Source organism: Poeciliopsis prolifica, unplaced genomic scaffold (genome assembly GCF_027474105.1).
Source record: "Poeciliopsis prolifica strain line A6 unplaced genomic scaffold, Auburn_PproV2 SCAFFOLD007, whole genome shotgun sequence".
NCBI lineage: Eukaryota > Metazoa > Chordata > Actinopteri > Cyprinodontiformes > Poeciliidae > Poeciliopsis > Poeciliopsis prolifica.
Genome location: NW_026562382.1, coordinates 1,037,829 through 1,049,190, shown reverse-complemented (window position 1 = coordinate 1,049,190; position 11,362 = coordinate 1,037,829). Strand labels below are relative to the sequence as shown.

At 43.8% G+C, this 11,362-nt stretch overlaps 1 protein-coding gene across 3 annotated transcripts; it reads left to right on the top strand.

Moving 5' to 3' along the window:
- The first annotated feature begins 672 nt into the window (after positions 1–672).
- tent5c (terminal nucleotidyltransferase 5C) lies at positions 673–4,749 on the top strand. 3 transcript variants are annotated; one of them, XM_055032180.1, is made up of 3 exons: positions 673–756; positions 975–1,051; positions 3,380–4,749. In XM_055032180.1, the coding sequence occupies exon 3, from the start codon at positions 3,402–3,404 to the stop codon at positions 4,551–4,553; it is 1,152 nt and encodes a 383-aa protein (XP_054888155.1). In that variant the 5' UTR covers positions 673–756; positions 975–1,051; positions 3,380–3,401; the 3' UTR covers positions 4,554–4,749. The 3 variants fall into 3 exon arrangements, with proteins under 3 accessions (XP_054888155.1, XP_054888154.1, XP_054888156.1); XM_055032179.1 differs by having other exon boundaries at positions 975–1,056; XM_055032181.1 differs by lacking the exon at positions 975–1,051.
- The last annotated feature ends 6,613 nt before the right edge of the window (positions 4,750–11,362 follow it).

Sequence of the window (11,362 nt, the reverse complement as noted above, 5' to 3'; positions counted from 1 at the left end):
ATTGGGAGACAGTTGGGTTATGTGAAAACTAAAAAAAATGTGTATGAAAACAAGTTTCTTGGTGCAAATGTAGGTGACATAATAGGCTGGAAATGTCATTTAAAATACATTTGCCAGGAGCATTTCAATATCAGGAGTGCATAAAAGCAATAGCAACATGTTTAGGGAACATCTGACAGATAAGTATCATTTGTTATCTGGTGTTCATGCAGTCCCCTTTCTATTGCTGCCCTGGGCAACTGCCCATAAGAGCCATATAACAACCACCCCTGATATACACATACTGGGTTTAAGACAATTAAATTGGAGGTAAGCTATGTATACAGATTTATGAATATGGATCAATATATGTAAAATTAAATAAATAAATAAAAACTTTGATCCCAAAGAGCCTTCAATCAAGTTTAAATATTTGTCTGAATAATGGAAGATTTTAGCAGCAAAATATATGATTAGCAAGCAGCTGATCGCTGCAGTCTGCATTCAATAGCGTCATAGCGCGAAAAAGAAACAAACAAGTTGAAGCAAAGTCTCATAAAAGTAATTTGCCCGGGCCTCACAGCTGCTCTTTAACTTGCACCACGTGACGGTAGAAACGTCACAAACCCCGGCTGCCTGTGGACGCTTCTGGTAACTTGGCAACGCGAAAAAACATCCTCGACCAATCAAAGGCTTTGTTTGGCGCATTGGTACAATGGAACTGTTCAACTCAAACATCTGATATGACTCGTCGAAGATAAGTGTTTGGATTATTAGGTAATTATACCAATCACACAAATTATACGCCGCTGTGTGGTTCATAGCTTTGTTTGGAGTCACTAAAGGGCGTGCAGTTCGGGGAGAGGGACTGTGTCGCACTACGGCGCATTTATTTCAACGGGTAGTACTTCGGCTTTATAAAACAGGCGTGTCTCGCGCAGAGAGGTTGTGGTTCAAACGCTGACTTGCAAGCTCACCGTGTGCCTCTCTTTCAGATAGTGGATTATGTGGAGGCGTGTGCGTGAATTCAACATCTTTTTGGGACTTTGAATGCTTCCACTGCACTCTATTGGTAACGTATGTACTGCTCTTTTTAAAATTATTATTAGTAGTAGTTTTATTTATTCAGGCGAAACTATGTGCTAACCTTACATCCCCTCAAAAAATGCTGTACGTGAATTTGCGTCGTTACTTTAACAATTCCCTGACAGTAAAATGTGACGCCGTTTGGATAATTTGAACTCAAGAATCCCTCTCTGGTTTCCTTCAAAACTCTTAACTCGCTTAACAGCTTCAGACTCGTTGCCATATGGTTGGAGTTTAGTCTAAGTTTATAATTAGCAACTTTGACATCAACGCTACCTTCAAAGTAAGGTGTCTGCGTTGATACTTTCAGCGTACGCGGCGCGCAGGCAGGTTTAGTTGATTAAAATCGCGTTTCTCGTGACATTTCTTGGGTCTGTGAACGTCTCCGCTGAACGTGTCGGGTTGGATTCACCCGCAGTGGCTCCACTGCGGGCTCGTTCAGCCGCTGGTTTTGACGGCGGCTCGTGTTTGTCTCTCAACCGTTCTGGAATGAAAGCCGGGCTCGCGCGGCGAACTTTTCTAGAAGGCTCACGAGCTCTGTGTTGCTGCGTGTCCGCGAGCGGCTCGTTTTCGCATTCAGCTCCGCTCGTGCGGACTGGGGGTTTTGTTTGACCACTTTCCACCTCAGCTAGGGCTAATTTGTTTGTCAAACCGGGTGTTTGGTTTCTGATTAAATACTTCAGGCATAAACTTCTGTGACGTCTTCCAGAAGCCTTCATGTTTTAATGTAATGTCAACCATCTGTCGGTAACATTGAATCCTTCCCTGGGCTTCAGTTCATGGCGAATGAACCACACAGTAAACCTCGCAGTCAGATGTGATCAAACAGAGCTTCACAAGGTGCTACATCCAAAAATCAACTTTACTTTACCAGGCTGCACTTACAGCTGATCTGATCCCCTCCATCAATAAAACTTGCTCTAATAATTGATAGGTGTTTAACTGAGGTTGTATGGATGTGCAGCTTTCTTTTCAACTTTTTTAATATCACGAGGGAAAACGAAGCTCATTATATTAAAAATCTCACTTGAAAGAGCTGCAGAACAAGGTTTAAAAACAAGGCAATTTCAACCTTTAGACATTTTAGATCTGACATTTCCTATGACTTTCTAAAATGATGGAAAGAGTGATAAATGGATAAACCTATTATTTAAAGAGATGTACAAGTCTATTATGAAATGCTCAGTTCTATTTATTTTTTCCAATAATTCACAAAAGTTTGAACTTTTAGGTAGGAAGAGTCTTCACTATTGGCCTCTTTTTTCTTTTTACATAAAGTAGATGAAACAATTATTCTGCTCTGATCAGCAAATTACGTTCCTTTTTTTTCCTCCAGTTTCATCATGAGCATTAAAACTAAGAATTTGGACTAAGGCTTTAACACATTAATTTAGGAACAATAACATTGATCTTTAACTAAATTAATTGCATTTTTGTTCTTGCATACAAAGGTTCAAGCCGGAACCCTTGTATGTAAGCAGCGTGTTTCTGGTACGTCTGTATATCTGATGCACAAGTGACAGTCGCCTCTCTTGGCCATAGGGGGGCGTTAATTTCTGTTTTCAAAAAACGATGTGATTGGAAGCTGGAAACGACCATTGTTGTGGTAACAGGACTTATCCTATCAGCGAATCTACTGACACCTAAACTAGCATCTCAGTGCTAAACTTGATGAGGCAGCACAGACGTCCTCAACGCTAACGTCAGCGATCACAGTCTACATTTATTAAGCAGTTCCACAAATGATCAGTACTTCCTGAAGAACCTGAAAGCTGGATGGGTGTAGTAGTACTTTTCACCAAATGACCTAAATAACAGATCAAAAACATGAACATTTGCTCTTTTAGGTCAATTTATTCAATAATTTAGCCCTTAAATTGGCTTTTGAATTTAAAATGTTGCTTATTCTTTTAGTTTTCAGTTAAAATATTATTTATATATTAGACCCTGTAGGAATTTCAATAAAAATTTAAAGTCCCACCGAGTGTGAACACAACAAGCAGCATCATGGAGTGTGGTCGACATATTCCTCCTATAGAATAAAATAAAATGCGGGTACGAAGTACAAATGACATTCTGTAAGTGTTAAAGATTTATGAACTTGCACCTGGGATGTCGTTCAGAAACTGAAGACGTAAAACTAAAAGTTAATTTGATCTTTTTTACTTTAGATCAGCTGATTGGGTTGGGTTTTGGGGAATGGGTTTGAATACAGCTCGTCCCTTTCGTACCCACATGTTGTCTGGTATTTAAGTTGCTTGCTCTGGATGACCTCTGACCCTCCTGCTAACAGTCGCTTGTTTCTCCACTTCAGTAAATTTGAAGCTTGCGTGAGGATGGAGAACAAGGAAGAATCCAGCTGCAGCTCCGTCAGCGACCTCACCTGGGAGCAGGTGAGCCGGCTGAACGACGTTCTCACAGAGGTGGTCCCGGTCCACGGCCGGGGGAACTTCCCCACCCTGGAGGTGCAGCTGAAGGACATCGTGGCGCGCGTGCGCTCCCACTTGGAGCTGAGCGGCATCCGGGTGAAGGACATCCGGCTCAACGGCTCCACGGCCAGCCATGTGCTGGTGCAGGACATCGGCTGGAGCTACAAGGACCTGGACTTCATCTTCCGGGTGGACCTGCCCACCGAGGCCGAGTTCCGGCTGGTCAAAGACGTGGTGCTGGGGATTTTGCTGGACTTCCTGCCCGAGGGCGTCAACAAGGAGAAGATCACCCCCATGACGCTGAAGGAGGCCTACGTCCAGAAGCTGGTGAAGGTCAACACAGAGCAGGACCGCTGGAGCCTCATCTCGCTGTCCAACAACAACGGCCGCAACGTGGAGCTGAAGTTCGTCGACTCGATACGCCGGCAGTTTGAGTTCAGTGTGGACTCGTTTCAGATCGTGCTGGACTCCGTCCTGTCCCACTACGAGCAGCCGGCAGCGGCCATGTCCGAGCAATTCCACCCGGCCGTCCGAGGCGAGAGCGTGTACGGAGACTTCAACGCCGCGCTCGGCCACCTGCGCAACAAGCTCATCGCCACCAAGCGGCCCGAGGAGATCCGCGGCGGCGGCCTGCTCAAGTACTGCAACCTGCTGGTGCGCGACTTCCGGCCGGCCAATCAGGAGGAGTTCAAGGCCCTGGAGCGCTACATGTGCTCCCGCTTCTTCATAGACTTTCCTGACATCGGAGAGCAGCAGCGCAAGGTGGAGGCCTACCTGATGAGCCACTTCATCGGCGAGGAGAAGAGCAAGTACGACTACCTGCAGATCCTCCGCAAGGTGGTGAACGAGAGCACCGTGTGCCTGATGGGCCACGAGCGGCGGCAGACGCTGCACCTCCTGTCGCTGATGGCCTTCCGGGTGCTGGCGGAGCAGAGCGCCATCCCGGACGCGTCCTGCGTCACCTGCTACTACCAGCCGGCGCCCTACATCAGAGACCACAACTTCAGCAACTACTACGTGGCGAACCAGAACATTCCAACATGGCTGCCGTGTAACTGACCAAACGGAAACTGGGTTCCAGCGGGGGCGACCCGGGAAGGCTTGTTTTGGCTGCGGATGCTGCTTTTCAACAGAGGAGGAGGAAAAGGAATTGATTTGGCATAAAAAGATATAAAAAAAAATTAAAAGGGGGAAAAAATGTCTGAAAAAAATTACCCAGTGGCAATAAATGCTATGTTTCTCTTAAGGCACATTTTTCAGTGGACAAATGTTTTGCTTTTTTTTTTTTTTTTTTTTTTTTTTTTTCTTTTGGTGTTTTTTTTTTTTTTTTGATTCTTTCTCATTCCTTTTCTGCAGAGGTGTTAACGTTTTTAAGTGTTTTTTTTTTTTTTTTACTTTTCTTTTTCTTGGTATAAGCCTTTAATCTTAATGGAGATATGTTTGTGCCTTAACCTAGAGGTATCAGGTTCACCCCTCCAGAGTTTTGAGTATGGACTGATGTTAGAAGAAAAGGGAAAATGTAAATGCTGTAGCCTTCAGTTTGGGTTCCTTCTTGTTTGTTAAAAAAAAAATCATAAAAAGGCTGGGAAAAAAAAGAAACAAAATTAATATTGGGGAAGATTTGGGATGCGCTTGCTAAAAGACAGGAAGTAAGGATTAGAATCAGTGGTTTGTTTTCATCTTTGACAATGTGCCAACCCTATACATGCCAGCAGTGCCTGATATTTGTACACAATGCAAAACTTTATTATGTATTAAGAATTTCCACTGTGAACTTCGGGCCCCTCTCCCCCAAACACAGGGTTCAGTTTTCCCAGTTGAGTCCGGCTTGGAGTGGAAATTTCTCATCACTCTCGTCATTTTTCACCGTTTTTCCCTCTGTTTTTAAGTTGCTTTCAGAAGAAGTTGCGAGTGCCCTCTAGTCGCAGTCTGTTCTGGTCGGATGGCGACCCGTAGCGGGGGAGCGGAGTGACGGGCCCACCGACCGGTTGCTCTTCCCTTAAAAGGCGCCGCACGCGGTGGGGCCCCGCAGGGCTTGTCCCTCGCAGGCTCCCTGAAACCCAATCCTCCTCTGACGCAGCTCGCCAGCCGACTCTCCGGCTATTATTATCCTCTCGGCCCTCCTGGGGACCGGCCCGGCCCAGGCAGCCTTACATGTGTCTGCGCTGAGTCACTTCCTGTCCGTCAGGTGCACGCTACGTTTGAACCCCCTTTTGTGGTCATGGGAGGACAGACGGAACGTCTACCCCTTTCAGACTTGAGTATTGATTAATGTGAAGGAGACGGGCAGCCCCCCCTCACCGGCTGTAAACCTCCACATTTCTATTTCCAGCCAACCCTATTATTAGCCGTGACCGTTGGAAGCGGAGTGCTTCAGCGTGCCGTCTCTTCCAGATATCTCCACAGAGCAGATGATCGTTGGCCTCGCTTCAGCGCCACGCCCACATCCATGCGCTTTCTTGGAAGTCAGATTCTTGCAGCCGGTGGTGGAGGCAGATAACCTTATCAGGCTCGCGTGGTGGAGGTAGACCGGCCTACAGGCCGCATGGAGGCCGGCCCGGCCCCCATTTATTTATTTATTATTATCATTATTTTCCCTGCTGTCAGCTCTGGACCAAAGGCAGCTTCACAACCAGCAACTGCAACAATCAAGTGCCTGTCGCATGTTTTTTGATTTTTGGAGAGCTGAATATTTTTAAAGGGGTTTTAATGTTGATCAGGAGGCAGGAGTGTATTTTGTTTCTTAAAACTCAACAAAACTATAGTAGAACTTGCCGTTTTTTTCTTTTATGGGTAAATTCACACACGTTGGTCCAGTTTTGTAGCGAGAACGATTGGTTTTCTTTTTCAGGCCCGAGCCCACCTGTACAGCTGTTCCTGTCGGGCCTTTCCGTGGTTTGGGTTTACGGTCTGTGTTTTTCCGCCACCAGCCTCGGATGCTCCAGAAGATCTAGTTTGTTCCTTCCACAGAGGAAATGTTTCTTATTTTATCTCTCTGTTTAGCCGTCAGTCTTCCATCAGAGCGCCTCCTGATGAGCCCACACTTGGTTTGGTTTCCTGATCTAAAACTACCTGAAGTGTTGTGCAGAGACCTTGAACTTCACACCCAACCACTAGAGAGGCATGGAGAGTAGCTGACACGGAGTTAATTGTTTGGGACGGTCTCTGGATTAAAATCGGGACTATTTTTTTTTTTTTATGTTTCTCACCCCTTTCTTTTAACTCTTGTCCATAGCAGTCCTCTTCCTCCTCTGATCTTGTGGCATTTAGATGAAGAGGGAGACCCTAGATTTAACTTTGACATTACTCTGAGGACAGTCTGTGCTTTTTATCAATAAAACCGCTTCCCTTTCCATACAACAGACCTTTGACATGGGGGGTGCAAACAGCAGCCTCGAGTCTCTCCACTGTCTGCGTATATTCTGTGAATAATTGTTCGGCCCGACTCCTGCTCGCCGATGAGCGCCGGGCCTTTGTTGGCATCGCTTCTTAACGCTAGTTTTTAAGCGGAGTCAAAGGAAATGCATTAACTTCAATTTTTGCATTTTCGGGTTGAGGATGAACACAGCCTGGAATGTTGATCTTGTGCTTCTTTTTTTTTTTTTTTTTTTCTTTTTTTGTTTTGGGTTTCTTTTGTTGCCGGTCTGCTTTCTCGTGTTCACGGTTAGCGTCGGTGAAAGCTTTCCCCGCGTAGGAGTTGGGTGTTGTGGCCCTTCCTTAATGGGGGCTGGTGACACGTCTGGATGTAGAAACTCTTTGTGAAGGACGATGTGGGGAGAATTAAACAGATTGAGGTTTAGAGGCTGCTTTTCTTTTTGTGTGTGTAAATTCTTTGGCCCCCACCTTTCTGCTGTAAACTTGTCACTTCAGTGTCACTCCTCTCTTTGTTTGGGCCATTGTTTCTCAGTACAGAGTGTTTTATCATTCAACACCTGTAGATGTATCGTGTTTTTGGGGGCGGGGGGCGTTCAGCGCTCTACAGTTTAGATATTTAGTGATTCTGCGTGTCTGAAGTGAAAGTCTCATAAGAATGTGATGGGAGGATCTAAGCTCCTACAGTTTCTTTGTAAAGAGTTGTGAATAATTTTTTTTTCTCCAGCAGATCTGTTTACCTTAATGCGTGAAAGTGTGTGTGTGTGTGTTTGATCGCACGTCAGCATGTGTGTATGCAGGGATGGGTGTGGTGACTTAAAAAAATATAAAAAGTGAGGAAAAACATGAAATTTGTCGCACTTTTTTTCTCCCTCTCTCTTTGAAATAGAAAATGCAGAGGAGCATTTCTGTCAGCTTTGTGATGGTGACGATGACTGATGGTTACGATAGTTCTTTCATTTTTCAGCACTTTTACCTCACTTGAGTTTTCCTTTTATTTTGAACAGGAAACATAAATGTACACCAGGAAAGTGTGTTTTGAAGAAGAAATTATGAATAAAAAGATTTTTAAATGCATGACATCTGTGGGTTTTTTTTTTTTTTTTACAAAACTGAAGTCAGACAAAATGTCTGCAAGTTTACTTTTGTTTTTTTGTATTTGAAGAATTAAGTAAATTGAGTCAACATAAAAAATTTTTTTCCTTTTAAACTTAAACAAAAGTCAGTATTTTACATTCTAAAATCTCTGATTCTTGATCTAAAACTAAAGCAGGATGTACAACAGAAGTGACTCACATCGTCACCTTCCTAAAATAATGCAGCCTAAAACGTTTTTATGGGGGGGAAAAAAGTCACTTCTGGTGAAATATGACAGGTAATTATTTTAGGAAGCTGATGCTGTTGAACAGCGCAGACTTTGTAAATTAAAGCTCAGCTGTCCTCATCATGACGCTCTAATTTATTACTTTAGATAATCTCCAAAGATCAGACAGTTGATAAAATGTCCCGACTTAAATCAGATTTTTATAGATTGTTGAACACCAATGGAAACCGCAACGTAACATTTTTCCTTTGAATTTTGCAGGTACAATTTTTTTTCTTTTTAATTACAAATTTTTAATTGTCCCAATTTAACGTTAAACACACTTCCTGGTTTGTTGAATTTCAATAATAAATCATATTCAATACATTCCAAAAGTACCTTTAGGAAATAACCGTAAGAATTATTAAATAATGCAAAACTTTATGTATTAACAATAATGATAATTATTAAATGAAAATTTCTGAATAAAAACATTTTGCATTGTAATACTCTAATCTTCAATGTCACGTTTTCATTTGTTGTAAGCAGAAAATCCTAATTAACAGCTTAACATTCTGTGTGTAATTCATCTACGTAACACATTTCAATGAGTAAATTACTGACCCATTCATTCAGTAAATTGTAGCGAAAAGCTCATTTATTTGAGGAACTTTATCACTAAGTGAGACATGACGATTAATTGACACACAGATGGATGTTTGGATCATTTCTGTTAGTGTTTTTCCACTTGCAGCTATTTAAAACTCATTTAAAGTTAGAATATTGCACAATCAGACCAAGATGTGAGCTTAGTGAAAAGTAAAGTTTAATACCTGCTCAGAAATTATTTTCAACAAGTGCTATCAATCTGACAAACGGGACATTTATAATAACTTATTACTTGACTGTGAGTTACTGAAATAAATTGACTTTTCAATGATCTGATTGACTTACAGGCTTAATAACCAGATATTTTTACTACTTTGTGGCAAAAATGAATAATAAGTAGAGAAAACCAAAGTACAAGCTTTAGCATTGAAGTTTAAGTATTGATATTCATATGCTTATAGACTTGAGTCTATTTCACTAAGCTACTCTTAAAGCTGCAGATGTACATTGTGTGACTTATCTGAGGGCAGTGAGTCATTTGATGAATCTGTCACATCAGGGTGACAGATTTTGGAATGACACCGATCTGAAAAAAAATCAAGTCACTCCACCTTCCCCCAGCACTGACTAGAAACGGCCAATCAGAGGCAAGAGGTGGGCCTTAGTGCTGTCAATCACCGTCCATGTGGTGCTGTTCGTCCCCCGTCACTCTTCCCCGTTGTTTTTTGCTACCCTGTAGCTAGCATGGCCTGTTGTGAACGCTGACGCTAGTTAGCATAGCCACTGATGACAGTGGATGAATGGTTTTCCTGTAACAGTGGATTGTTTCTCCTGCATTAACACATTGAGCAGCACGTTAACAAAAACTGATTGACGGCACTAAAACCCGCCCCCTCCTTGTTCTGATTGGTTTTCAGGGTGTTTCTTCAATTGGCAACAGGAGCTCAGGGAAGGGGTGGAGGAGACTGATCTTTTCACAGCCATCCTGTCACCTGCTGATGACGATTTTAACAAATGTGTAAAAAAAAAACAAAAAAACATTTTTTCTGCACCTCTGTATCAGATCTAGTTTTAGTGTGAGTGTACCAGGAGTACGGTTGAATCATCTACGTTTTGCAAAGTGTTGACCTGAAGAGTGAACATTTAGCCTTGTAACCGAATCACTCCAAATTGTTTTTGCAGCACCATTTTTCTCCATGCGACAGTTCATCTTTCTAAGGTCGACTGGGTGATTCGCTAAGCCAGGGAATTTGGGCGACATCAGAGCGACCGTGTTCCACGTTCTCCCAGCTGCTCATCACCACTCGTCCCGTCCAGGCGGTGTCAGACCGCCGTTGTTTATTCCAGTCCTCGCGTCTCCCGTCTTGGCCGGCGTCCTGACTTCTCCTCGGCCTGCTGATGGGAACCCAAACCAGAGATGTTTTCCGTCTGCATCGCCGCGGAAGCGGTTAGCTGGGAGCTCCGCCGGCTCCTCGGGACTCAAGAGCCGAAAGGGCCTGAGGCCCCCTTCCAGATTCTTTTCATTGGGTCGTAAGCTGAATGTTGCTCTTCTCTCGAGATGTTTCGACTCCCCACAATGTCAACGCGGGAAGGAAGGTTTGCCTTCGCAATCCTGTCTGCAGGTTCGTTTCTCGCTTCTTGTTTCACCAGGATTTACGGTCCACTCTAAAACCAAACCAGCCGGATCATTTAAGTGCGACTAATAAAGAGTTTATCCTCATCCTCACTTTCTGCTGCGCTCCACTGAAGTCACTTTCTGCTCCCCGTTCTGTGACTTATCTGAGGGCAGTGAGTCATAGCGTTGACTTCGGAGATGAAGTAATCTGGCCTCTGGAGTCTGTTTTTTCCATTCTCATACAAATGCTTCATAAAACCCTTGTAACGTTTAATTCTGTTCTACCCAACCCTGACTCACCTCCTCCTCCTCCTCTCTCCGCTGTGGTTTCAGTGTGGTTTTACATGAGCGAACCCTCAAAGATCAAATGTCTTTTTATCACCAGTCAACCAAAAGGTTCCTCTTTTGTCAAGTTTGTGGTTTAGAGGAACTGCGAGTAATTGTGAGTTCGGGTTGAATCCCTGGAATGCGTCGCATTCAGATTGCCTGCAGCGGGGGCAGACCTCTGAAAACGCCAACGGCCTGCGTTCACGTCTCTCTCGCGAAGCTCCAGCGTCTGGCTCACCTTGTTCACCTTGACGGCAAGTCAGAGGACAGATGAAACAGTGAAAACACGCCGGCGTTGTTCTTCTGATTTTAGTTTCTTAGTTTATGTAAGACGGGGACATTGTGCAAAGACCATCAATAAAAGATGCTTTGCACCTTAATGGGGCAGTATTGTGTAAAATCAACTTTTTTGAGGTGTTCTAGTGTTATTCCGTCATCGAAAACGTTGCTCTGTTTCTCTCTTTGCGTGATTCAGAAATTTTTAAATTTCCATGGCACCGATTCAGTTGGGCAAAACACCAGGTTGGACCTAGCTCCGCCTTCGAGGACGAAGCTCCTCCTCAGAGCTGCAGTTTCTAACCTCACACTGCAGCCCTCCACTGCATTCAGCTCCTTCAGACTAGCCAACAGCAATTAGCAAAC

Bases quoted from the DNA above. Each gene is read 5' to 3' on its own strand.
- tent5c (XM_055032181.1), top strand. From the start codon at position 3,402: ATGGAGAACAAGGAAGAATCCAGCTGCAGCTCCGTCAGCGACCTCACC.